General features: G+C 48.5%; 3 protein-coding genes across 6 annotated transcripts in view; 1 reads left to right on the top strand and 2 right to left on the bottom strand.

The window, feature by feature from the left end:
- amot (angiomotin) overlaps window positions 1-13931 on the top strand; it is a 36476-nt gene extending 22545 nt beyond the window's left edge. For 2 of the 3 annotated variants that reach the window (XM_072446064.1, XM_072446062.1), the window contains 11 exons: window positions 1380-1805; window positions 1889-2096; window positions 2185-2329; window positions 2776-2868; window positions 3341-3486; window positions 5040-5189; window positions 5645-5841; window positions 6481-6609; window positions 7002-7234; window positions 7597-8013; window positions 10239-13931. In XM_072446064.1, coding sequence (XP_072302165.1) covers window positions 1380-1805; window positions 1889-2096; window positions 2185-2329; window positions 2776-2868; window positions 3341-3486; window positions 5040-5189; window positions 5645-5841; window positions 6481-6609; window positions 7002-7234; window positions 7597-8013; window positions 10239-10351 — 2257 coding nt within the window. In that variant the 3' untranslated portion in view covers window positions 10352-13931. The remainder of the gene's footprint in view (window positions 1-1379; window positions 1806-1888; window positions 2097-2184; window positions 2330-2775; window positions 2869-3340; window positions 3487-5039; window positions 5190-5644; window positions 5842-6480; window positions 6610-7001; window positions 7235-7596; window positions 8014-10238) is intronic. The other variant, XM_072446063.1, reaches the window with a different exon arrangement.
- A 1454-nt stretch (window positions 13932-15385) lies between these two features.
- LOC140360338 (mitochondrial fission factor-like) lies at window positions 15386-20722 on the bottom strand. Of its 2 annotated transcripts, none has more exons than XM_072445552.1 (8): window positions 20647-20722; window positions 19063-19251; window positions 18532-18638; window positions 18180-18286; window positions 17497-17649; window positions 16769-16858; window positions 15982-16051; window positions 15386-15911 (listed from the first exon to the last, which is right to left on the bottom strand). In XM_072445552.1, exons 2-8 carry the CDS (start codon window positions 19247-19249, stop codon window positions 15780-15782), a joined length of 846 nt encoding a protein of 281 aa, XP_072301653.1. In that variant the 5' UTR covers window positions 19250-19251; window positions 20647-20722; the 3' UTR covers window positions 15386-15779. The 2 variants fall into 2 exon arrangements, with proteins under 2 accessions (XP_072301653.1, XP_072301652.1); XM_072445551.1 differs by having other exon boundaries at window positions 15387-15911; window positions 18532-18641.
- A 4484-nt stretch (window positions 20723-25206) lies between these two features.
- LOC140360718 (transmembrane gamma-carboxyglutamic acid protein 3-like) overlaps window positions 25207-27518 on the bottom strand; it is a 16735-nt gene continuing 14423 nt past the window's right edge. The window contains exon 4 of the mRNA XM_072446053.1: window positions 25207-25774. Coding sequence (XP_072302154.1) covers window positions 25244-25774 — 531 coding nt within the window. The 3' untranslated portion in view covers window positions 25207-25243. The remainder of the gene's footprint in view (window positions 25775-27518) is intronic.

The raw sequence follows: 27518 nt of genomic DNA, 5'->3' as shown, positions 1-27518 counted from the left end.
GGGCCAGACGCGAGTCAAATGACTATAATACAAGAAAAACGAAAGAAGAAAGAAGGAAGAAGAAAGAAGACACGTGAAACAGTAACACAGAATGTCCAGATAAAATGTCAGTAAAACATTTGTCAAGCTTTTACTCACAATATGGAATCAAATGATACAAGCGAAGGGCACTTGCATTGTGGGTAATCTCGAACAAGTGCTTTGGATTCATCAAAAGGCGCGTGTTGCTTGCTCCACCTCAGCTTCTATAATTAAATAAATGTACAGATGAACTAAGAGGTCAACAGTGCTTTTCACAAATGTACAAACCCTGCAATTTCATGAGAATTCAAAGTTTCTCAGTCTGTAGTGATATATATCGATATTGGTATTATTCCGAGCGGCGCGGCCAACCGAGCGCGGCCGCTGCGGCTGAGGACCGCCAACAGAGCACCGCCAACCGAGTATCGCCAACCTAGCAGCGCCGCCAACTGAGTGACGCCGCCAACCGAACGCCGCCAACCGAGCGCCGCCAACCGAGCGCCGCCAACCGAGCGCCCAGGAGTAACTTCTGCGCCGCAGCATCCGTGGAAACCTTCGCGAGGGAAACAACTGCACAGAACTGCGTCTTTCGCGGGCGAATGACACTGCCGACAGCCACACCTTCCACTGGTCCCACACGGACAGATTCGTTTGAACTGGGTTAAAGAGCCCATCATTTTTTGTGTTTTTTTTTTTTTAACTATGGCTTCTGTGTAACTCAGACTTGACCCTTTTTCTTGTCTTCGTACTCAAGTTGGAGATGAATAACCTTGTTTCTCAGACTGCGTCGATCTGGTCCTTCCTGTTTTGATTGAAACAGAATAAATGCCTCAGGATTTCACTCGTTATCGTGACTCGTCTGGACTTGTCTGGACTCGTCTGGTTCTGGCGCTCCTCGAGGATCAGAGACAAGAATGTTTGACATTTTTCCCACGATGTGTTTTGATGAGGCAACAGGTGAATCTGAGCGTCAACAGGTGAATCTGAGCGTCAACAGGTGAATCTGAGCAACAGGTGATTCTGGGCGTCAACAGGTGAATCTGAGCGGTGCCTCCTGGTGGCGCTGTTTCTCCAGCAGTTGCATTTCCCTGTGAATAATGAGCACTTTGACCTGGAGTTATGAAAAAGCGGGACTTTGTATTTTTCCATTGACATATACTTTCCATTCTTTGTCTGTCAGAACCTTCTTAGATAGGATAATATATTGGTCCAATGGTTCCAAGTACAAATGAAACATTAGGAGGGACCAAGCACAGCCTTGTCTCACCCCTCTTTCCAAAGTTCGCGTCATGAGTTTACGATTAAAACATATTCACTCTGACACACATGTGTTCACATTATGACCCGTTTTCCCGCAGGTCGGTGAAAGAGGGCCATTGCCACCGGCCCGGGCTGCACCACAGTCCCACGTCGTCCGTCACCTCCATGGGCTCTCTGTCCCGGGCCCAGGCCTCGGCTCTGTCCTCTCTGCTCAGCTCGTCTCACCCGTCGTTTGCACCGCACGCTCTGCCCCAGCAGCAGCAGCAGGAGCATGGCTACGGCCCGACACCGCGGCCCGGGATGCACGACATGTACGGCCCCGGCCCGCAACAACAGCACCACCAGCAGCAGCAGCAGCAGCAGATGCAACAGCAGATGCAACAACAGCAGCAGCAGATGCAACAGCAGCAGATGCAACAGCAGCAGATGCAACAGCAGCAGATGCAACAGCAGCAGATGCAACAGCAGCAGCAGCAGCAGCAGATGCAGCGATACGCTCATGACCCCTACAGCTCCACCCCCAGGTTTGTGAGGGCCAATGAGGTGATTTAATGGCGTTGGAAATGGGTTCTCTCGTACGATTTCATCCTGAATGCTGCACTTCCAGGATGCACCACCAGGGCCCCGCGCCGCACCAGAGCCAGGGGCCGCCGCACGGCATGTACGCGCACCCGCACTCGCTGTCCGGCCTGCAGGGGGAGCCCTTCGCCATGATGTCGCGGGCGCAGCACATGGTGGACGTCCTGACGGAGGAAAACCGGCAGCTGCGGCAGGAGATGGACGTGTGCCGCGAGAAAGTCACCAAACTGCACAAAGTACGGGCGTCGCTAAACGGTCCAAACTGACTTTTTATCATTTAGCTCTTCAAAAATGAGAGTTAAAAATGTGTGCGGCGTGTTTCAGCTGGAGACGGAGATCCAGCTGGTGTCGGAGGCCTACGAAAACCTGGCCAAATCGTCGTCAAAACGAGAAGCTTTGGAGAAAACGATGAGAAACAAACTGGAGCTGGAGGTGCGACGACTCCACGACTTCAACCGCGACTTGAGAGGTGAGACTCGAGCCCACGTTCCATTTAAAGGGCCCGTGTCATGCAACATAGAGCTTTTAACCTTCTTACAGTGCTATTGGTCCTCGTATATGTGCCCAAAGTGGTTTTTGATTGATTCGTGCCGTCTTTAGCTAGTGAACAGTCTCTATCCTTCTCCTGGGATGAGCAGACAGAAGGGGGCTACTAGCCCCCTTCTGTCTCCGTCTGTCTGCTGCGGCACGCTTCCCTCTTTCAGGAAGCACTCTGCACCTGTAACACACCGGGTTTGTGAGCGGGGTCCAAGACATGGGTGATATTTTATGACTGTTATGTTATGGGTGTTGTATTATTATCACAATATGCCCTTAGACTACGAAACGGGGGGGAAATAGCATGATGTGGGACCTTTAACACTTCTTATTGTAGGCGTGTTTAATGCGTAGCGGCGTCTGTTTTTGCTGCTGCAGAGCGAATGGAAACGGCCAATAAGCAGCTGGCGGCCAAAGAGTGCGAAGGATCCGAGGACAACCGCAAAACCATCTCCCAGCTCATCTGTCAGAGTGAGTGTCTCTGTTCTAGTGCGACCTAAAGCGCCCCCTATAGGCCAGACCAACTAAAACACACTTAAGATAAATATATTTGGAATTTTGCTAGAAATGATAAAGACGTCATCCCAGAATTGCACATTTTTTAGGTTTATCATTTCACTTCCTGTTTGTAATTGATGACATCACAGTAGGAAATTACCCAGCAAACACTGGGCCAAAACTCATCTAATGTCATAGTTTTTTAATTTCACAAATAAAAATACTTTGTTTTGTTGAATTAATGTTTAAAGAGTCAAAAAAGTAAGTATGTGTAAATTCTGCATAAACTTTGACTGGAATGTCCCTGGTGTGATGTCACTTCCTGTCATTTTCTGTCATTTACTACAGATTTTTCAACGTTTATACTTATACTTTATATGCCGCGAATAACAAAACCAGATTCAGGGCGCAGTCCGGTCGCTCTAAAGTGTTGGTTTGTGTCCAGATAAAGAGACGCTGCGGGAGAAGGAGAAGCTGGAGATGGACTTGAACTCACTTCGCTCTCAAACGGACGATCAGCGGCGACACATCGAGATCCGAGACCAGGCTCTGAACAACGCCCAGGCCAAAGTGGTCAAACTCGAGGAAGAGGTGCGAACACCTTTAGTCACACCATTAGTCACACCTGTAGTCACGCCTTTAGTCACACCTTTAGTCACACCTGTAGTCTCACCTGTAGTCACACCTGTAGTCACGCCTTTAGTCACACCTGTAGTCACACCTGTAGTCACGCCTTTAGTCACACCTTTAGTCACACCTGTAGTCACGCCTTTAGTCACACCTTTAGTCACACATTTAGTCACACCTGTAGTCACACCTGTAGTCACGCCTGTAGTCACGCCTTTAGTCACGCCTGTAGTCACGCCTTTAGTCACACCTTTAGTCACACCTGTAGTCACGCCTTTAGTCACACATTTAGTCACACCTGTAGTCACACCTGTAGTCACGCCTGTAGTCACGCCTTTAGTCACACCTTTAGTCACACCTGTAGTCACGCCTTTAGTCAAACCTGTAGTCACACCTGTAGTCACACCTGTAGTCACACCTGTAGTCACGCCTTTAGTCACACATTTAGTCACACCTGTAGTCACGCCTGTAGTCACGCCTTTAGTCACACCTTTAGTCACACCTGTAGTCACGCCTTTAGTCAAACCTGTAGTCACACCTGTAGTCACACCTGTAGTCACACCTGTAGTCACGCCTGTAGTCACGCCTTTAGTCACACCTTAATCACACCTTTAGTCACACCTTTAGTCACGCCTTTAGTCACACCTTTATTCACACCTGTAGTCACGCCTTTAGTCACACCTTTAGTCACACCTGTAGTCACACATTTAGTCACACCTGTAGTCACGCCTGTAGTCAAGCCTTTAGTCACACCTTTAGTCACACCTGTAGTCATGCCTTTAGTCAAACCTGTAGTCACGCCTGTAGTCACGCCTTTAGTCACACCTTTAGTCACACCTGTAGTCACGCCTTTAGTCACACCTGTAGTCACGCCTTTAGTCACACCTTTAGTCACACCTGTAGTCACGCCTTTAGTCACACCTGTAGTCACGCCTTTAGTCACACCTGTAGTCACGCCTTTAGTCAAACCTGTAGTCACGCCTTTAGTCACACCTTTAGTCACACCTTTAGTCACACCTGTAGTCACACCTGTAGTCACGCCTTTAGTCACACTTGTAGTCACGCCTTTAGTCACACCTGTAGTCACGCCTTTAGTCACGCCTTTAGTCACACCTGTAGTCACGCCTTTAGTCACACCTTTAGTCACACCTTTAGTCACACTTTTAGTCACACCTGTAGTCACACCTTAATCACACTTTTAGTCACACCTGTAGTCACACCTGTAGTCACGCCTTTAGTCACGCCTTTAGTCACACCTTTAGTCACACCTGTAGTCACACCTTAATCACACCTTTAGTCACACCTGTAGTCACACCTGTAGTCACGCCTTTAGTCACACCTTTAGTCACACTTTTAGTCACACCTGTAGTCACACCTTAATCACGCCTTTAGTCACGCCTTTAAAGACGTGTTATCTTGTGTTGAATACGTTGTGTTGTGTGTTAAATACGTTGTGTTGTCGTGTGTTGAATATGTTGTGTTGTCGTGTGTTGAATACGTTGTGTTGTCGTGTTCAGCTGAAGAAGAAGCAGGTTTACGTGGAGAAGGTGGAGCGGATGCAGCAGGCGCTCGCTCAGCTTCAGGCGGCGTGCGAGAAACGAGAACAACTCGAGCACCGGCTGAGGACGAGGCTGGAGCGCGAGCTGGAGAGTCTGCGCATGCAACAGGTACGGACCACGCTCTACTGTAGGACCTCCACGCTCTACTGTTGGACCGCCACACCCTACTGTGGGACCGCCACGCCCTCCTGTAGGACCGCCACGCCCTACTGTCGCCACGCCCTACTTTAGGACCGTCATGCCCTACTCTAGGACCGCCACGCCTTACTCTATGACCAGCCTACTGTAGGACTGCCACGCCCTCCTGTAGGACCACCACGCCCTCCTGTAGGACCCCCACGCCCTCCTGTAGGACATCCACGCCCTCCTGTAGGACCGCCATACTCTAGGACCCCCACGCCCTACTGTAGGACCACCACGCCCCTCTTTAGGACCACGTCCTTCTGTAGGACCGCCATACTCTAGGACCCCCACGCCCTCCTGTAGGACCTCCACGCCCTACTGTTGGACGAGCCGTCTTTTTTGCGCGCGGTTCGCTCTGACCCGTTCTGTCGTCCATTCAGCGTCAGGGCGGCTCGCAGGCAAACGCCGCCGTCCCGCCCGAGTTCAACGCCACGGCCCTGATGGAGCACCTCCGGGAGAAGGAGGAGCGGATCCTGGCGCTGGAGGCCGACATGACCAAGTGGGAGCAGAAGTATCTGGAGGAGAGCGTCATGCGGCAGTTCGCCCTGGACGCCGCCGCCTCCGTCGCCACCCAGAGGTAAGACCGGGGCCAGAGAAATGGGACCCATGATTTAAAGCACTTTTCCACTGTTTGTTTAGCGGTGATGGGGCTCAACGCCGCCTCACCAGAATATGATATTTCCAGGTCAAACATGATCCAAAGCCAAAGCGTGATATAAAGAGGACCCCCACGCCCTACTGTTGGACCACCCAACTGTAGGACTGCCACACCATACTGTCGGACCACCACGCCCTACTGTCGGACCGCCACGCTCTACTGTCGGACCGCCACACCCTACTGTAGGACCACCACGCCCTACTGTAGGACCACCACACCCTACTGTAGGAAGCCAAAGCACGACATATAGAGAGATTCAAAAGCGGCGTCGAGGCTTTGAGAGAAGTCAAAGAAATGAGGCAAAACTGTTCCTGTTCACGCTCACTTTAGCCACGCCCCTTACACACACATGGACTTACTAAACGACTTTTTGTGACTCGCTCAGATCGACCTCAGGAGTGAAAAAGAAAGCTAGACGTTATTCAAGTATCGCATCGTAAAACATGTATTGCAACAAGACCATGTGATCCATTCTATATGTAGCTGTAACTGCCGAGGCTGTTCATAAGAGTGAACACCAGATTGACAGAGTGTTATTGAAAGGGCGTTTCTCTGTAGAGACACTTCGTCGTCGGCGATCAGCCACTCTCCGAGCAGCAGCTACGACACGTCTGTGGAGGCCAGGATCCAGAAGGAGGAGGAGGAGATTCTGATGGCAAACCGCCGCTGCCTCGACATGGAGAGCAGGTCAGTGAGACGATGAAGCGGGCAGTCGTGTGCGCAGCGCCTCGTTTAGGCCGCCACTTTCTTAGAGCTTACGTCACTATTTCGATTTTTATTACAAAATACAGGTACTTCAGCTGATTTGACTGACAAAAATCCACTTTCATGAGCTTTGAACATTCTTTAGACTTCACTCTTTAGACTTAATTTTTTTTTTCCTTATTACTTATCTTCATTACTTATTTCCCCCAACCCACTGGCTTATCACTGTTATGGCGCGGGGCTTATCACTGTGAAGAGACAGGGCTTATAACTGTGGAGAAGCGGGGCTTATAACTGTGGAGAGGCGGGGATCCCGAAGTATAACACGTCCCCTGAGCATGTGACCCTTTGTGCCCTGTTTTTTGTCTGAACAGAATTAAAAACCTCCACGCTCAGATCATCGAGAAGGACGCCATGATCAAAGTCCTGCACCAGCGCTCGAGGAAAGACCCGCTGAGGTCTGACGGCCCGTCCATGAGGCCCGCCAAGTCCCTGATGTCCATCTCCAACATGTCCTCGGGCTCCGGGCTCCTGTCGCACAGCCTGGGCCTCAGCAGCTCACCCATCACCGAGGAGCGCCGGGACAGCAGCTGGAAGGGCAGTCTGGGTGAGTCGCACACACTGAACCTCAGACCTCATGGACCCGCACAGACCCCATGGACCCGCACAGACCTCATGGACCCACACAGACCTCACGGACCTCGTATATGTGCCCAAAGTGGTTAATTGATTGATTCCTGCAGTATTTAGCTAGAGAACAGTCTCTATCCTTCTCCTCGGATGAGCAGACGGACGGAGACTGAAACGGTTGCTGCGGCCGTTTCAGCCCATCCTCCAGGAAGCACTCTGTACCTGTTACAGCCTCTGATTACTACAAGAGACTGATGGATGATGAACTTCATGTCTCGTCCGGTGCGTACAAGAGAGTGTTTCCCTCTCCAGACTGACAGTTCTGCTTGTGTCCTGTAGGGGTGCTGTTGGGTCCAGAGTTCAGGCCGGACTCGCTCAGAGCTGAGTCCATCTCCTCGTCTCCGTCTCCGGTGTCTACGCCCATGACCGCGGGACACTCCAAGACCGGCAGTCGAGACAGCTGCACCCAAACGGACAAGGGCCAGGCCCAGGACGGGGGCAAGGCCAGCACCCCGGCCCTGCACAGTCCGGCCCTGCACAGTCCGGCCCTGCAGAGTCTGGGTCTGCACAGTCCGGGTCTGCACAGTCCGGGTCTGCACAGTCCGGGTCTGCACAGTCCAGGTCTGCACAGTCCGGGTCTGCACAGTCCAGGTCTGCAGAATCCTCAGACCTACCAGAGCTCGGCCTTACAGAGCATGACCCTCCCCGCGCGCCTCTCCAACCCCAGCCCGGTCTACATCCCCGACCGAATCGCAGGTATGAAACGTGACAAACGATGCACAAACGACGACCAATCGACGCCCAAATGACAACCAAACGGCGACCAAACGACAACCAAGCGACCACTAAGCGACGACCATACGACCACTAAGCGACGACCATACGACGACAGAGCGACGACAGAGCGACGACAAAGCGACGACCAAACGGCGACCAAACGACGACCAAATGACGACCAAACGACAACCAAGCGGCGACCAAACAACAACCAAGCGACCACTAAGCGACGACCAAACGACGACCATACGACGACAGAGCGACGACAAAGCGACGACCAAGCGACGACCAAACGACAACCAAGCGACCACTAAGCGACGACCAAACGACGACCATACGACGACAGAGCGACGACAAAGCGACGACCAAACGACGACCAAACGACAACCAAGCGGCGACCAAACGACAACCAAGCGACCACTAAGCGACGACCAGACGGCGACCAAGCGACGACCAAACAACCACCAAGCGACCACCAAGCGACCACCAAGCGACCACCAAGCGACCACCAAGCAACGACCATACGACGACATAGCAACGACCAAACGACGACCAAACGACGACCAAGCAACGACCATACGACGACATAGCGACGACATAGCGACGACATAGCGACGACCAAACGACGACCATACAACGACATAGCAACGACCAAGCGACGACAGAGCGACGACAGAGCGACGACAGAGCGCCGACAAAGCGACGACAAAGCGACGACCAAGCGACAACCATACGACGACATAGCGACGACAGAGCGACGACAAAGCGACGACCGAGCGACGACCGAGCGACGACAGAGCGACGACAGAGCGACGACAGAGCGACGACAGAGCGACGACAAAGCGACGACAAAGCGACGACCAAGCGACAACCATACGACAACCATACGACGACATAGCGACGACCAAGTGACGACAGAGCGACGACAGAGCGACGACAGAGCGACGACAGAGCGACAACCATACGACAACCATACCACGACATAGCGGCGACCAAGCGACAACAGAGCGACGACAAAGCGACGACCATGCGACGACCATACGACGACATAGCGACGACCAAGCGACGACCAAACGACGACCAAACGACGACCAAACGACGACCAAGCAACGACCATACGACGACATAGCGACGACATAGCGACGACATAGCGACGACCAAACGACGACCATACAACGACATAGCAACGACCAAGCGACGACAGAGCGACGACAGAGCGACGACAGAGCGCCGACAAAGCGACGACAAAGCGACGACCAAGCGACAACCATACGACGACATAGCGACGACAGAGCGACGACAAAGCGACGACCGAGCGACGACCGAGCGACGACAGAGCGACGACAGAGCGACGACAGAGCGACGACAGAGCGACGACAAAGCGACGACAAAGCGACGACCAAGCGACAACCATACGACAACCATACGACGACATAGCGACGACCAAGTGACGACAGAGCGACGACAGAGCGACGACAGAGCGACGACAGAGCGACGACAGAGCGACAACCATACGACAACCATACCACGACATAGCGACGACCAAGCGACAACAGAGCGACGACAAAGCGACGACCATGCGACGACCATACGACGACATAGCGACGACCAAGCGACGACCAAACGACGACCAAACGACGACCAAACGACGACCAAGCGGACGACCAAGCGACGACCAAGCATGAAGGCGAACTTTTGGCGTTTGAACAAATTAAGCTGTCAAGTTTGCAGACAATGGAAGTATTGGAGTTTGAGATGTGCAAGTCCCTGGTCTAGTCCTGGCTTAGTCTTGGTTTAGTCTCAGTTCTGTCTCTGGTTTAGTCCTGGTCTAGTCCTGGTTTAGTCTCGGTTTTGTCCCTGGTTTAGACCTGGTCTAGTCCTGGTTTAGTCCTGGTTTAGTCTCAATTCTGTCTCTGGTTTAGACCTGGTCTAGTCCTGGTTTAGTCATAGTCTAGTCTTGGTCTAGTCCTGGTTTAGTCCTGGTTTAGTCCTGGTCTAGTCCTGGTTTAGTCTCGGTTTAGTCTCTGGTTTAGTCCCGGTTTAGTCCTGGTTTAGTCCCTGGTTTAGTCCTAGTCCAGTCTCGGTTTAGTCCTGGTTTAGTCCTGGCCTAGACCCTGGTTTAGTCCTGGTTGAGTCCTGGTCTAAACCCTGGTTTAGTCCTGGTTGAGTTCACTTGACTCAGTCCCATGTCGTTTGTCTTTCAGAAGTCTTCCACTGCAGCACGTTGGATCGCAGAGTTCCTCTTCATCCTCCGCCTCCCGTGGCCCCGCCCACTCAACAGGAAGTGGACAGCGACATGGTGGAAATACTCATCTGAACCTCCGCCTTTCATCACTGCACCTCTGTTTTTAATATGAAGAAGTCACTCCCACCGTTTGTTTCAAGCACTTCCTCCAGATCGTCCTCACAATCACCCGGAAACGTCCATATAACTTACAACAGGAGCAGGAAGTGCCGACATTTTGGTGGATTTTCCGGGCGAAGGATCTGCAACTGAAATGCACTAATTTATAAGGAAGATGTTTGAAGCATCAGTTCACGAGCACAGTCGCCGCAGGTTTCAAAGGGTTCATTTCAGTCACGTACAAGACTAAACCTGCTTGCAACCACTTCCATTTCGTTTTCTCCAGCCTTAAAAAACAACTTAACATTTCTAATTTATATTTCCGAAACATTTGACGGTTTCATTTGAACAAACACATTATTTTTCCCTTTGTAAATATTTGTATTGGAAGCACTTGTGTCCGTCACACTTCTCCATCGTTTTTATGAAGATGGTTTATTTACAGGGTTAATCAGACTTCTCTATGCACTGTGCACCCAGTTTTGTAATTATATATATCTAAATACATAAACACATGGATATGAGTCTTAAAGGTCATAATATGGACCAACACTAGGAGGCGCTATAGGACCAACTTCATACAAACAACTCAATCTCATTGTTCTTAAATCTTCGTCGTGTTTTTGACGGTTGTTGTTGTTGTTGTTGAGTTGGTACAAACCACTTCGTTGCGCGAGCGTTTGAAGAAGCTGCACATGTTTTGTCACCAGGAAATCCCGGAGTGAAAATCGTTAGAAAAGACTTGGAATGACGCGAAATACGGGACATTTTTAGAGGAAAACCAAAAAACACAAAAACGTCCAGAACGACCAAAGTGGAATCCCTCCTTCTCTCGAACTCTAGCGACGCCCGCTGATGTCCAGTCCAGTCCCTGCCCCCGGCAATGTCGAGCCTCCGCCCGGCAATGTCGAGCCTCCGCCCGGCGATGTCGAGTCTCCGCCCGGCGATGTCGAGCCTCCGCCCGGCAATGTCGAGTCTCCGCCCGTCGATGTCGAGTCCCCGCCCGGCGATGTCGAGCCTCCGCCCGGCGATGTCGAGTCCCCGCCCGGCGATGTCGAGTCCCCGCTCGGCGATGTCGAGCCTCCGCCCAGCGATGTCGAGTCCCCGCTCGGCGATGTCGAGCCTCCGCCCAGCGATGTCGAGTCCCCGCCCGGCGATGTCGAGTCCCCGCCCGGCGATGTCGAGTCCCCGCCCGGCGATGTCAAGTCACCGCCCGGCCATGTCAAGTCGAGTCCCCGCCCGGCGATGTCGAGTCGAGTCCCCGCCCGGCGATGTCGAGTCCCCGCCCGGCAATGTCTAGTCTCCGCCAGGCGATGTCGAGTCCCCGCCCAGCAATGTCTAGTCCCCGCCCGGCGATGTCGAGAATGTTCTGCGGTGGAAAAATCACGTGATCGAAATTGTTTGAAAACGAATGGATGAAAAGCACAAAGCGTTAGTTACTCCAATGATCCGTTTTTCCGTTATATTTGTTTGTTTTCATGACAAAGGGCCTTTTGAACAAACACTTTCTTTGTATTTTTACTCGTAAACTAAAGGTGAATAGTCTGAGTGAGGTTGAGATCTTGGGCGTCTTTTTCAGAACGTTCATAGAGCTACGGTTTAGCTAAAGATGTTTCTGTTTCGCGCTAATACAGTGGCGTAAACAGGTCAGTTAGCGTTAGCAACCAGGCTAATGCTAATAGATTTAGCTTTAGATGCCAAAGTAAGTGTTGGTGGTCGATATTTGAGTTGTTTCTGGACTGACACGATGATAACAATATTACTAACAAGTATTTCCTTTTCTGATCAGGCCGAGGACGAAATAGACCTTTTAATAAGTGTTTGTTTTTTGTTTCGTCGCTTGTTTCTCTCTGAAAACAGAGGAATCGAACCTGAGACCTCCTTTCCATCGACACAACCCACTATGCATTATCTGTTCACTTGGCCCTGCTTTCCTCATTTCAAAACGTTTTTTTTTTTTTTTTAGCATTTTAACTAAAACCGGCAGCAGTTTCCAATGTATTTTCTTGTCTATTTCTAGAACATCTATGCAGTTTAATCACTTCATTCTATTTACTTCATACTTCAGTTCATTGTTGGCTTTCAGACCTTTTAATCAATCATTTAACCGGTCAGTTAGCGTTAGCAACCAGGCTAATAATAATCGTTTTTTGCTGACTTAATATTTTTAGATACCAAAATAAGTGTTATTGGTGGGCGATATTGGAGTTGTTTCATAAATGTCAGAAGAGCTTTGTCAAAAATGATCAATAACCACTTCAGTATAACAGCTAATGCTAGTGCTAACATATGTTAAATATGCAGCATCGCGCACAAAGAGGAGCGTATCCAATGTGTTCCCGCCTTTTCTAGAACGTTTAGAAGGAAAATAGGCTCTAAAGATAACCCCACAACAAGGCTAATCGGTACTGCGCAACAGCACGCGGCTAACGATGACACTAATAATACACCATAATACACAATCACACTCAATAATACACAATAATTCTGAAATAATACACAATGATACTGAAATAATACACAATAATACTGAAATAATACACAATAATACTGCAATAATACACAATAATACTGCAATAACACACAATAATACTGAAATAATACACAATACTACACAATAATACTGCAATAATACACAATAATACTGAAATAATACACAATAATACTGCAATAATACACAATCACACTCATTAATACACAATAATACTGCAATAATACACCATTGGGACAATAATTCGTAGATTTCTCCTCTGTCTCACGCCTTTTCAGCGCGTTGTAAACTTTTAATTAATAAATATGACAAGAATAAGATGTGTAATAGGAATAAGAATAGTAACAAATGGATTAAATGTAAATTGAGTACAAATCCCTAAACTTAACTAACTTAAGCGTTACCGTGGAGAAAGATCCATCACTATCACTATCACATCATATAGTATAACACATAATAAAGTATAATAGTATAATATAGTATAAACGTATATAAACAGTATAATAAGAGTTACAGTTTTTAAAATGTCTCTAAAACGTGGGAACAGAGCCTCTTTCACCCAGAACGTTCTCACTAAAGCGGGAACACGTTTAAGTTAGCGACGGCAAAACATTTGAAACTAACTTTTTATGAGGCTCAAAGAAGCAAAACTATAACTTGTATTATTTGATTTTTGTGCCAGAATTTACCACTGATGTTTCTGTTTCTTTAAGTGCCTCAAACTGAGTCTTACTACGATAAAGACCAACGTTTGCGTTCATGTTAGCGCTGTTAGCATTTCAAGCTAATCATTTTTGAATGTAGGTGAAACCACAATTCCACTTGTATTTGTATTTAGACAAAATGTTTAAACAACTTGTAAAACTTGTAATTTTGACTATTATTTGCTGCTTTTTGTAATATTTTTGCTGTACAATCACGTCATCTCTTAATATTTTAACACGTTTTGTAAACTCTGTGATCAATATCGTCTTCCAAATCCGAGTCTCTGAATGTTTAAGAGAGAGTTAAGTTGGGATTAATTTAATTCTTTTGTTAAATAAAATAATGAGACTTTATAAATGTTCAGTGCTTTTTTTGTGTCATCGGAGAAACTAACCTCGAGTTCAAAGTTCAGTTTATTCAGACACTTTTACTTGACTTATACTTTGTGCAGTGGAACGAAGGGTGCGGTCAGAGGTGGGAGGGTGCTGTCAGGGGTGGGAGGGCGCGGCCAGGGGTCGGAGGGCGCGGTCAGGGGTCGGAGGGCGCGGTAAGGGGTCGGAGGGCGCGGTCAGGGGTGGGAGGGTGCTGTCAGGGGTGGGAGGGTGCTGTCAGGGGTGGAAGGGCGCGGTAAGGGGTCGGAGGGCGCGGTCAGGGGTGGGAGGGTGCTGTCAGGGGTGGGAGGGCGCGGTAAGGGGTCGGAGGGCGCTGTCAGGGGTGGGAGGGCGCTGTCAGGGGTAGGAGGGCGCTGTCAGGGGTGGGAGGACACAGTAAGAGGTCGGAGGGCGCGGTCAGGGGTGGGAGGGCGCGGTAAGGGGTCAGAGGGCGCGGTCAGGGGTGGGAGGGTGCTGTCAGGGGTGGGAGGGCACAGTAAGAGGTCGGAGGGCGCGGTCAGGGGTGGGAGGGCGCGGTAAGGGGTCAGAGGGCGCGGTCAGGGGTGGGAGGGTGCTGTCAGGGGTGGGAGGGTGCTGTCAGGGGTGGGAGGGTGCGGTAAGGGGTGGGAGGGTGTTGTCAGGGGTGGGAGGGCGCGGTAAGGGGTGGGAGGGCGCTGCCAGGGGTGGGAGGGCGCGGTCGGGTGGGAGGGCGCGGTCAGGGGTCGGAGGGCGCGGTCGGGTGGGAGGGCGCGGTCAGGGGTCGGAGGGCGCGGTCGGGTGGGAGGGCGCGGTCAGGGGTCGGAGGGTGCTGTCAGGGGTGGGAGGGTGCGGTCAGGGGTCGGAGGGTGCTGTCAGGGGTGGGAGGGTGCGGTCAGGGGTCGGAGGGTGCTGTCAGGGGTGGGAGGGTGCGGTCAGGGGTCGGAGGGTGCGGTCAGGGGTGGGGATTGACTGGGATTGACTATGTCTCTGGGCTGGTCTGGGAACGCCTCAGGATCCCACCGGAGGAAGTGTCTGGGGAGAGGGAGTCTGGGAGTCCCTGCTTAGACTGCTGCCCCTGCGACCCGGCCCCGGAGAAGAGGAAGAAGATGGAGTTTCATGCTTCTTCAGATTTCCATTTTCACATCTTTGTCTGGTTTTGTTGCTTTATTGAACGTGTCTTTTGTGATTTAGATGTTTTTTTAAATTCTCTCGTCGTCAAAAAGCTCGACACTGAAAACTGCATCTTCAGATTCTTTTCATTCAAACACTTTTATTTCACAGGTTTTTCAGGATCAAATGTCACATTTTTATAACATGTTTTTATTGTCAAAATGAAGCTCTAAAATCTTTACACGGTTCAATTTAAAACATGATTCAGCAGAAACGACAAACACAAGTTTAAGAAACGTTCAGTTCAAACTAAACTATTTCAGTCATAAATAAGTAAATAAATAAACTAAAGACAATAAAATGAAACGCTCTGATTGGATGGTTGAACACAACATGCAACAAACACATTTTACAATAATAAAATAAAAACTGAACTTTTCTGTCGTTTCTAAAATGTTTTACGTCTAATACTTTGTTTTGGCAACAAAAACTCTGCTTGAATACAATTTCTCAGATCGTTTAGTTTCTTTTTAGATCACGTTTATATATAATATTCACAAACTCTAATATTCACAAACTAATATTCACATAAACTCTGAAGTCTCTGAAGGACATTTCTTTAGTAGAACTTTGGCGTTTGTAACAGATAAAACTCAAATAAAACTAAGAAAACTCTAATGAAACTAAGAAAACTCAAATAAAACTTGAATAAACTCTAATAAAACTAAAAAACCCTGGTGTTGTGTCATCTTCGGAGCCAGAGCCAGACATTCAGCAAACACGCCGAGCCGAGCAGAGAAAACAACACAAACTCTGTGTTTTTGTGCTCGTGGTTGTGTCGCTCCAGCGCTGCTAAGCGACGGCTCATCTTCAGCACCTGCAACACACGAGAAAGAACTGAGCACGCTAAGACATCGCTCAGGCATCGCTCAGACTTTGACTCGAACCTGTCTTCGTAGTACGATCAGCTCGACCGCCGCTCCGCCCTCTTCCTCGACGCTCCAGTTTTCCGCGAGCCTGAACACAACAGACAAACACAACATGTCTGACACTGTCAAAGTTCCAGCTGCATCATCAGAGCGATTCTTCCAAAGCAGTTCTTTCAACTCACGACAATCGCACGCTCACTGTGCGCTACTGCCACCGGGAAGACGCACGCTGCACGCTCACTGTGCGCTACTGCCACCTGGAGGACGCACGCCGCACGCTCACTGTGTGCTACTGCCACCTGGAGGACGCACGCTGCACGCTCACTGTGCGCTACTGCCACCTGGAGGACGCACGCTGCACGCTCACTGTGCGCTACTGCCACCTGGAGGACGCACGCCGCACGCTCACTGTGTGCTACTGCCACCTGGAGGACGCACGCCGCACGCTCACTGTGCGCTACTGCCACCTGGAGGACGCACGCTGCGCGCTACTGCCACCTGGAGGACGCTCACTGTGCGCTACTGCCACCTGGAGGACGCTCGCCGCACGCTCACTGTGCGCTACTGCCACCTGGAGGACGCTCACTGTGGGCTGTGCGGACCAAAAGTCTCAAGACAAATGATTCTTTCTCTTCTGTCACGCCCACAATGACCCCGTCTGTCCAGAAACATCTGACCGGGAGGGATGAGCAGACGTACAGCGTGCGCTTCACGCAGTTAGCAGCGGGCTAATGCTAGTGGCTATTCTTATAAACGTTAGCTTACTCGCAGGCTCGTGTTTTCACACTTTTACTCTTGTGTTTACCTTCTGCTGCCGCGCTCGTCCTGGACCTGCCCCGGGGCGGTCTCCGGTCGGGGCGGAGTCTGAGGAGGAGGAGGAGCTTCTCTCACAAACCTTCACGCCGCAAAACAAAAGAGGTCAACGACCTGAAGTGTCGGAGTTAAAAGCGGAGTTGAAGGCGGAGTTAAAGGCGGAGTTAAAGGCGGAGTTAAAGCAGCAGAAGCGGCGTTAGTTTGGTCCGAGACGAAAGCAGCAGCACCAAAGCCGTAAAGTGACGTCACAGAGGCACAAACGTCACAGCAGCCGAGGCACAAACATCACAGCCGAGGCACAAACATCACAGCCGAGGCACAAACATCACAGCCGAGGCACAAACATCACAGCCGAGGCACAAACATCACAGACGAGGCACAAACATCACAGACGAGGCACAAACATCACAGACGAGGCACAAACATCACAGACGAGGCACAAACATCACAGACGAGGCACAAACATCACAGACGAGGCACAAACATCACAGACGAGGCACAAACATCACAGACGAGGCACAAACATCACAGACGAGGCACAAACATCACAGACGAGGCACAAACATCACAGACGAGGCACAAACATCACAGACGAGGCACAAACATCACAGACGAGGCACAAACGTCGCAGACGAGGCACAAACGTCGCAGCAGGACTCAAACGGCGACTCGCGGGTTCAAAGGTCACAGAAACACATGTTCGGTCACGTCTTTAAACACCTGTACTTGCGGTTGACGGCCTGCAGGAGGCGCTGCGAGGCCCGAAGACCCAGCTGCATTACGGAGCGGGCGGAGAGGGGGGAGAAAGGGGGCTCCGGGGCCTCGACGGGAGGGAGCTGGGGCGACGCAGGGGGGCGATGGACGGGACGACGGCTGAACGGAGCAAAACGGCGGGAAATGAAAGCAAAGAAAACAAACGCAAGATTATTGTGAGAACGAAGCGACGAATCAACCGTTGTGTGTTCGGGAGACAACATGCAATTAATTAAAAAATGACTAGTTTTCCTCGTCTAAAGCTGCAGCGTGACGTCGGATGGAACACGATCTGAGAACTCCAGAAAAGTGTCCAGGGAAATCCTCAGCTTTACAGAAAAATCTAATTCTCTGAATGATAAAGTGAAGTTAATGTGAGGTTAACATCGGGATGAAAACGATGTGTGTTTAGCCTGTTGGACTCTAGATTGAAAGTGCTTCTCACGTTGAGGCAATTCAGTGTCATGGAACCAGCCGGAAGGAAAAACGCAGCGACGGTGCTTACATATGGCACGCACAGAGATGTTTGGGTACAAAGACTGTGCATAATAAAAGTCTTAAATCTACGCTTAAAGCTACGCTAACAGCTACGCTATCAGCTAAACGCTCCGGCCTCGGCCTGTGGTGTTGGGCAAGACTGTGTTACTCACGAGGGCGAGTAATGCTGTCGGGGCAGGACCAGAGCCCTGTTGTGGGCGGGGGTCCCTGGGGGGGTCCTCGCAAAGCTCTGGTCGCTCATCGAACGCCGGATGGGACTCTGCCGAGAAAAGAAGAGGGCAAACTTTAATACGGGATAAAAACGACAGAATCAAGAGAACGTGAAACCTCCACAAAGAAAGACCTGGACTTATCCTTCAGTGAGTCTAAAGGACGCTACAGTTAGCAAGTTAGCCTTAGCAATTAGCACAACAATTAGCTTACATGCTAACAACCACTTAACAGACATTGAGCTCCAGGCGGGATATTCAGACATTGAGAAGAGTTTAAAAACAGTGAGGTCACCTGCGGCGCGTCTCTGTGGGGCGCCTCTAGGGGGCTCTCCAAACACACCTCCAGCGCCGGGATCTTGGACTTTGGACCAAACTGAGGTCTGGGACTGAGGTCGGCAGCTTCTGACCAAACACACATGAAAGTTACTACTCCTGAAGTACTGCTCATGTCTGTGAGTGTTACTGTGTGTACTTGACATGTGAAGTACACAGTACTGCCTGTACTTGACATGTGAAGTACACAGTACTGCCTGTACTTGACATGTGAAGTACACAGTACTGCCTGTACTTGACATTTGAAGTACACAGTACTTCCTGTACTTGACATGTGAAGTACACAGTACTGCCTGTACTTGACATGTGAAGTACACAGTACTGCCTGTACTTGACATGTGAAGTACACAGTACTGCCTGTACTTGACATTTGAAGTACACAGTACTTCCTGTACTTGACATGTGAAGTACACAGTACTGCCTGTACTTGACATGTGAAGTACACAGTACTGCCTGTACTTGACATGTGAAGTACAGGCAGTAGTTTTACCTGCGTAGGTGAGTCTGTCAGGGACCTGCATGCTGTAGACTGGATGGGCCTCAGTCTGGTCCTGGTTCTGGTCCTGGTCTTGACCCGGGCCCACGCTCAGCCGCTCTGGGACTCTCATGGTTTTACTGATGGACTCCATAAAGTCTGGATCTCGGCCTGAGCCCAGGGACCGCTGTATGGGAAACATCTCTGTCCAAAGAGAACCAAGAACTTCAAATGTGGAACTAAACCAGCCTTTGACTGTTGAATATTTGTACGAGAGGAACAAGATGAAGTAACAAAGGCTACAATTAAGATGAACTCCCCGTGTAACTCCGTGTGTCGCTCCCGTGTGTCGCTCCCGTGTGTCGCTCCCGTGTGTCGCTCCCGTGTGTCGCTCCCTGTGTGTGGCTCCCCATGTAACTCTGTGTGTCGCTCCCCGTGTAACTCCCCGTGTGTCGCTCCCGTGTGTCGCTCCCCATGTAACTCTGTGTGTCGCTCCCGTGTGTCGCTCCCCATGTAACTCTGTGTGTCGCTCCCGTGTGTCGCTCCCCATGTAACTCCGTGTGTCGCTCCCCGTGTAACTCCCCGTGTAACTCCCCGTGTGTCGCTCCTGTCTCGCTCCCCGTGTCTCGCTCCCCGTGTCTCGCTCCCCGTGTGTCGCTCATATTATGATCAGTTTTCACATTTGAATGAAAGATCCAGAGTTGTGATGTGTCTTAAGAAGCGCAAAGCCTTTTTAAACCACCAGATGGCGCCATAGCACAAACAGTGTCGCGAATGTGTAACGCGTCACATTATTCTATTAATATTATTCACTTTTATTCTTAGTCACCACATTTACACCTTTAATTAGTTCAAATTAGTGCAGTGCGATTAATCGAAAGACGTGAAAGAGTCTGAACTGTTTATGTTCATGAAATCATGACTAAAAGTCACTTTTACTTAGTTCTTTGGAAAAAACAAATACAATTAAATCAAAACTTAAGATAAATTAATGGGAGAAAAGAGGCTTGGTTATTTTTTCATATATTTTATTAATCACATTAAATAAAAGGCTCGATGTAGAATAGAAATAATCGTACATAGATAAAAACGATATGATTAGTCACGATTATTATGATAAATTACTCTAGTTAAGAGAAGATTTCAGACAGAATTTAAGATATAAAATAATAAGCGAACAGAGACGATCAAACATTAAAATACAACTACTGTAAATATACAGTATTGTGTACAAAAGTAACAAATAGCAGTTTAAGTTGCATTTTGCATATAAACCTACAGAACCGTGAGCGAGTGACCTCGTCTCCCCACAGACCTGACTCATAACACTTTCTGCCGCGCGCTCGTCTCCATGGAGATGTTCAACCCGGAACATTCCACGAGGCATTAAACGGGATCTATTTCCACTAAAAGTTCCCGTAACGGAAGTCCCGGTGTTAGCTCGCGAGGCTAACGCTTTAGCAACAGGTGGCGGCCAAACGGAGGTCAAAGTTCACATTTCGAGCCCTGGAACCGGGGCCGCGGCCACAGGCAGGACAAACGTGAGGTAAGGTCACGTAAGGTCACGTGAGGCGGAGGTCACGACACGGCGGGACTGACCTGAGTTCGGAGTCAAAACACCTTCGGACCGTCAAAAAGTTACGAAGCGCCGGAAGTGAGGAAGCGGGCGTTTCCGGTACGGGCGTGGCAAAATAAAAGGCGAAGGAATTTGTTCTTCGTTTTTGTGTTTCACGGCGGCCGCTTCTTTTCACAAGTCTATTTTTAAGATGCATTTGATTGGTGCGTCTCCGATGACGTCACAACATTCTACAGGATTAGAACCAGGACTGAAGAAGGACTAGAACCAGGACTAGAATCAAGACTGAACCAGGACTAAACCAGGACTGAAGAAGGACTGAACCAGGACTAGAACAGGACTCAACCAGGACTAGAACCGGGACTAGAATTAAGACTGAACCGGGACTAGAACCAGGACTAGAACAGGACTGAAGGACTAGAACCGGGAGTAGAACCAGGACTGAAGGACTAGAACCAGGACTAGAACCAGGACTGAACCAGGACTGACCCGTGACTAGAACCGGGACTAGAACCAGGACTAGAACCAGGACTAGAACAGGACTGACCCGGGACTAGAACAGGACTAGAACCAGGACTAGAACCAGGACTGACCCGGGACTAGAACAGGACTAGAACCAGGACTCAACCAGGACTAGAACCGGGACTAGAATTGAGACTAGAACCGGGACTAGAACAGGACTGAAGAACTAGAACCAGGACTAGAACAGGACTGAAGAAGGACTAGAACCGGGAGTAAAACCAGGACTTAAGGACTACAACAGGACTAGAACCATAACCAGGACTAGAATCAGGCCTAAACCAGGACTAGAACAGGAAGAACTAGTGAAATAAACACAGAGTTGTTTCATATCAAACATGGACTTTATACTTTGTCTTTATTGATATTCACGGATAATACTTCGTACAGTTTGGACTTGAAGAAAAGCAGAAACCGCTCAGAATAAAGAGGAAGACGTTTCACAGCCGAGTGTCACACATGTGAATAATAAATGTACAAAAGGTGTGGTTGCTGCAGCAATGCAGCTCCTCAAACGTGTGAACGGTGCTACGTCGAGCGCGCTGAAGATCGATCCCGTTCTGACACGTTTCGCTCAATAATTCAATCTGGTTTTGAGTCGAGACTGCGAGTCCTTTTGTGTCGTCGAAAAAGCACAAAATCACGTGAAAACCAGTCAGCATTTTATTATATTTTCAAATGAATGCGAGCGAAGCAGCTGAAGAGTGGAAAACGACTACATCGAGAAGAAAAAACACATTTGTCCTCATGTCAATACAGTAAATAAGGCATTTTATGAGCAAGGAACGCTAAAATGGCACATATTTTGGACAAATAAATCTAAAAAATGGACCAAAGTCAAAATTTCTTGCTTCATTGTGTCAACATTGTAGAAAAAAAACCTCTACCAACATCATATTATTTAGATCTTACTGAAAATTTATGTAAACATTCAAATTTTCTTAATATACTTTTACCTGAATAGATTCTAAAGTTTCTAATTAGACATCAACAAATCGTTCAGTTTGATCCGTCAACATCTTGTAAAGTAAAAGTAGAAATGGTAAAACTACTTTCATCAAGAGGAATAATGAGAATGTGAGATGTTTCCTTGATCCAGGATTTCAACGCTGTTACTGTAAATGTAAAATATAGTAAAAGTATAAAGTACAATTACTACAGTTCCAAGACCAAATAAAAAGTCATTTACGGGATTTTTGGGAAATAAATGAAAAAGTGCATAAAACGATACAAACTCGTGGCAAATACATGAGTTAAACATTGTGAAATTTGGTGGTCACTTCTTAGCTGTAAAATAATTAAAATATGTAGGTAATAATAATAATAATAATAATAATGCTGTACAGAGGCCACTGATGGAAAGCTTCATTCAATGTAAACAGTGAAAATGTGAAACACAAATAAGAAAAAAGTCAAAGATTTGGTTGGGCATTTGGCAGTGACTGAGCTCGACTTGAAGGTGGAATGTTTAGTTTAGAGAAGAGTTTATGGTAAAGTTGCATTTAAGTTTAGATAAAGCCTGAATTAAACATGAACTTAAAGGAATAATAGAGGAGGTTTTGCCGATTTGAGAACCCAAGCGACTGTTAGTCCCTTTTTAAAAAATGTACAGGTGCACACTCAGGCCCCAGCCTCCTGTTGTTTCCGAGACTCCGCCTCCCATCAAACCTTGTGCGTGAGCAGCTACAGCTCCGCCTCTACACGTGCGTCTGTTTATTAGCGTGACGGATCACATCATCTCTCGTCTCAGCAGATTTCAGTCTCTTCTGAACTCAAACTCAGTCTTTCTCTGTCATGTTTGTACTTTCACTGAACTCACTAAACACACACAGACATATCAACCACACATGTGTAACCATGGAAACGTGCTGCTATCCTGGGAACGAGGGAATGATTGACATGTGGGAGAACTACTCGGCTGTCCACGCCACCAGGAAATGAGACTCAAATTGGTCACAAAAATCCTCTATTATTCCTTTAATCAAACTCTGACTAAACCAGACCTGAAGCTGAAGCCTGTCAGGCCCCCGGGACAGGCCCCATTCCCATAATTTTGAAGTGTTTTTATTGCTTAAAAAGGCCTTGATAAATATGTATTCTTACAGTGGTGGCCTCTCCACAGATCTGACCTAACTGTAGCCTCCTTAAGGCTCACTTTATATTTAGCCGACTTCTGTACATTTACACCTGGAACCACTCTGAACTTAACTAGGACTAACCAGAGACTAGCTAATGTTAACCAAATCCAATGATCTAAACCAGGATCGTGCAGCAGCAGTGAAACGCAGCTGGTGATTGGTTCAACAGCATTTACAGTGAACACAAGCGCAAACTTATATTAATATAATATAATAAAGCAAAAGACTGCAGTCCAAAAGCGCGCGGGCGACTAATGACGACTACTCGAGCAAGAAAACCAGAACTAAACCAGAACTAAACCAGAACTAAACTGTGGCACTTTGCAAATACTTATGCGTATGCGCCGCACATGGCATGATTTATGGTCGGTCCAAGCTCGTGGTTTCAGCAGCAGAGTTGAGGTTGATGGGAGTAAACATGACTTTCTACTATCGTTAAATGCGCCGGTCTCGTTTAGGACTGAGCGATATTGAGGAAAACGAGCATTTCGAGAACGATACTTCACGATACTTTCACAGAGCGTTTGGTTGCAACAAGTGCAACCAAACTCTCGACTTTACATTCGCAAACTCAATATTGAAAAAGAAAACCATCTAATGTGTTTTGCTGGAGCTAATTTTACTTGTTTTCTTCGGTTAATTGGCGTCTTAGTCGACTAATTAAAAGAGGATTGTTGGGCCACGGCAGAACGAGGGAGTTCACTGGCATTTTGAGCGAGCGACTTGGAGTCGAACAGCCTCTTGTACTTCTCTTCTGCGGGACTTGTACTTCTCTTCTGCGGGACTTGTACTTCTCTTCTGCGGGACTTGTACTTCTCTTCAGCGGGACTTGTACTTCTTTAATTGACTGCTGCCCTAGATTTTCGATTCGATTATGTTTTTCCTTCGGCAAAAACGGTATTGATTTTGTGATCGTAAACAACAGACTATTTTCTTTGCCTTAAAGGTGCCAAAACATGCTTTTTTTCACGTTTCGTAGTCCATCCTAAGTGTATAATTGATAATAATAATAAGGGTTGTGCAACACCCTTAACATAATAGTTAAGAAATATCACCCAGACCTTGATGAGTTATGGGACCTTTAAAACACAAGAAATACTCAAAATATCGTAACGCCGCTCCCGCACGATGTCACGGACAATTAGACGCGACTGAACCTCGATCTCATCAATCGTCTTCTCAAAGTCTCGAGTCCTCGTCTTGGACGCTCTTCCGCCGTTGGCCACCGACAACGAAAATGGCGACAGTTGTTCTGCGTTGGTGTCGAAAAAACGGCCAAGAAAGAATCAGCGGGCGTTTTAGTTTTTAAGGCGTAAGTTTGAGGTTCTGTTACGCAAAAGCTGCACATTTCAATCCACTGCAAAACACGACTATGTCTATGGTCGAGTTTGTTGACTCGTCCACTATTTTCAATCTCCATTACACAAACAATCTTTTACAATTATTGGTTTGAAGACTTTGGTTGCCGTCCGTAACCCATTTTGTGGTCCGTTTCAAGGTGAGGCTTTGACGCACTCTAACGGTAAGGCGAATCCTTCTGGAAGTCTTTTTTCTTGATTTTCGATTTGAGTGATATTTGGCCTGACTGTAAACAACAACAACCACCACCAGAGCTTCAACACGCACGTTCAAAAAGCTTTACAGGTCCTTGAGGATCCGGGGTTTTGGCAGTTCAAAGCACAGGTTTCCTTGATGATATTCGTGTTGGAGTCCGAGCTTAGATCGTGGCAAACTAAAACAACTCTAAGATCACCACAACATCACCAAAACTTTCACCAAGACCTGTGCATCACAGTAACACGTTTTCTGAGCTTGATATGCGGCAAAAACAAAACTACTTGGCACAGCAAAGGCTTGTTTCAGTCGGCAATTCTCACCAAAACTTTACATTTCATTTACAGTTTTTCCATGTTTTGGCGAGAGACATTGGCGCTCTCCGGAGTGTTCACGTTCTTGTTCAGTTTCACTTTTCCTTGACGATTTCCTCGTATTTCGGAGGCGGATCGTTGTAAGAAGGCGCAGAGTTCTCTTCCCCGCTGCTCTCCACATGTCCCGTCACTTCCTCGTACGACGGAGGGGGCGTGGCTCCCGACAGACGCGACGACACGGACACGGATGCGTCCTGGACGTACAGCCGGCTTGCTTGACCGAAAGCGGTCCGGTGGCCGCTGCCGTTTGCGGTCTGCGCCGCCGCGACGCTGTTGGCGTTGCCGGGGGGCGGCGGTGCGGATTCGGCCTCGTGCAGGTGGTCGCGGTGCACCAGGATGCGGGGCAGGCTACGGGAGGAGCGGCCCGATGACAGGTAGCGGTTGTGGGCGTAGGCGGGGCGGCGGCGCGTGGCCTTCTGCAGCTGGCACCTCCAGAGCAGAAAGAGGCCGATGATGACGAGCAGAGCCACGCCCAGCAGAGGGATGACCATGTAAACCGTGTCGGCGCGCTCCGACCGCTCGCCGCTGCTCACCGTGTACTGGCTGCGCGTCTTCCAGAACTCCATCTGGAAGAACATCGTTATTAAAGTCATCCAAACATAACAAACGTTTTACTGAAATAACTTTCATTATTGAGTGTCTGCTTATGTCATAAAGCATCAAAATGAATGGCGCATTGAACACAATTCCCCATTCATTTTTTTTTATTAATTTTCAATGTCTCTAGAAAGTGTTGTTTTGAGCTCGATGGGACGAAAAACCTAGGACAAGTACGATTTTGAAAAAAGAAAGTCAACCATCGCGGCGCCACTTCGACTCAACAAGGCTGACTTCTTGTTTCCAGGATTTTCATGATTTTTGACGCGTTTCAACACCTTAACACTTTCACCTATTTCAACAAGTTATAACTCTTTACGATCGCTTTCACCGTCACATGGCCCGTTCAAACCGCAAACGCCTATTCGCGCGTTATGGCGAAGTTGGACGCAAGTACGCATGAAGAAAAACGCAAATACGCCGCGTTCTCGACGCAGCGGAGCAGAGACGAAATATAGTAAGCAGACGCGCGTTTGCCGCGTGCGCATGCGCAGTGGAGATGTTGTCAGTCTGGCTTCTCTAATGGCGGATCAAAGTTGAGAAAGTGCCTTTTGCGTATTTGCTCTTCAAAGCCCAAAAACGGAGACGCTCGGCGGCGTGTCTGGATCCACCAGTGATCCGAGTTGAGTCAATACCATCATTTGCTTCAAGACTGGATAAACATCGCTCTCAGCTGTAGTTTCGTTTGTCCCGGGTCCTGTTTGATGACTTGTTTCCCGCATTGGTGCGCGGACATGTACCAGGACAACAACTACAGACGCCTGTCCATCTGTCCATCTGTCCATCAGGTCAGTACAGAAATATTCATGTCTAAGCGCAATAATAAAGTGTATGTGCTGTGTGTGTGCTGTGTGTGTGCTGTGTATGTGCTGTGTGTGTGCTGTGTGTGTGCTGTGTATGTGCTGTGTGTGTGCTGTGTATGTACTGTGTGTGTGCTGTGTGTGTACTGTGTATGTGCTGTGTGTGTGCTGTGTGTGTGCTGTGTATGTGCTGTGTGTGTGCTGTGTATGTGCTGTGTGTGTGCTGTGTATGTACTGTGTGTGTGCTGTGTGTGTACTGTGTATGTGCTGTGTGTGTGCTGTGTGTGTGTTGTGTATGTACTGTGTATGTACTGTGTATGTGCTGTGTGTGTGCTGTGTATCTGCTGTGTATGTGCTGTGTATGTACTGTGTATGTGCTGTGTGTGTGCTGTGTATGTGCTGTGTGTGTGCTGTGTATGTACTGTGTGTGTAATGTGTATGTACTGTGTGTGTACTGTGTATGTGCTGTGTGTGTGCTGTGTGTGTGCTGTGTATGTGCTGTGTGTGTGTTGTGTATGTACTGTGTATGTGCTGTGTGTGTGCTGTGTGTGTGTTGTGTATGTACTGTGTATGTACTGTGTATGTGCTGTGTGTGTGCTGTGTGTGTGTTGTGTATGTACTGTGTATGTACTGTGTATGTGCTGTGTGTGTGCTGTGTATCTGCTGTGTATGTGCTGTGTATGTGTTGTGTATGTGTTGTGTATGTACTGTGTATGTGTTGTGTATGTACTGTGTATCTGCTGTGTATCTGCTGTGTATCTGCTGTGTATGTACTGTGTATGTACTGTGTATCTGCTGTGTATGTGCTGTGTATCTGTTGTGTATCTGCTGTGTATCTGCTTGTGGTTGTGTATAAAACCAATGAAAAGTACATAGATAGTAAAAATTTATATTTTTTTTAGTAAAAAAAACA

The sequence above is a fragment of the Eucyclogobius newberryi genome, unplaced genomic scaffold, assembly GCF_026437365.1.
Source record: "Eucyclogobius newberryi isolate DKJ021-1_F unplaced genomic scaffold, fEucNew1.0.hap1 SCAF_15, whole genome shotgun sequence".
Lineage (NCBI taxonomy): Eukaryota > Metazoa > Chordata > Actinopteri > Gobiiformes > Gobiidae > Eucyclogobius > Eucyclogobius newberryi.
Note: the sequence above shows the minus strand (reverse complement) of the source record. Positions and strands in the feature narration are given on the sequence as shown.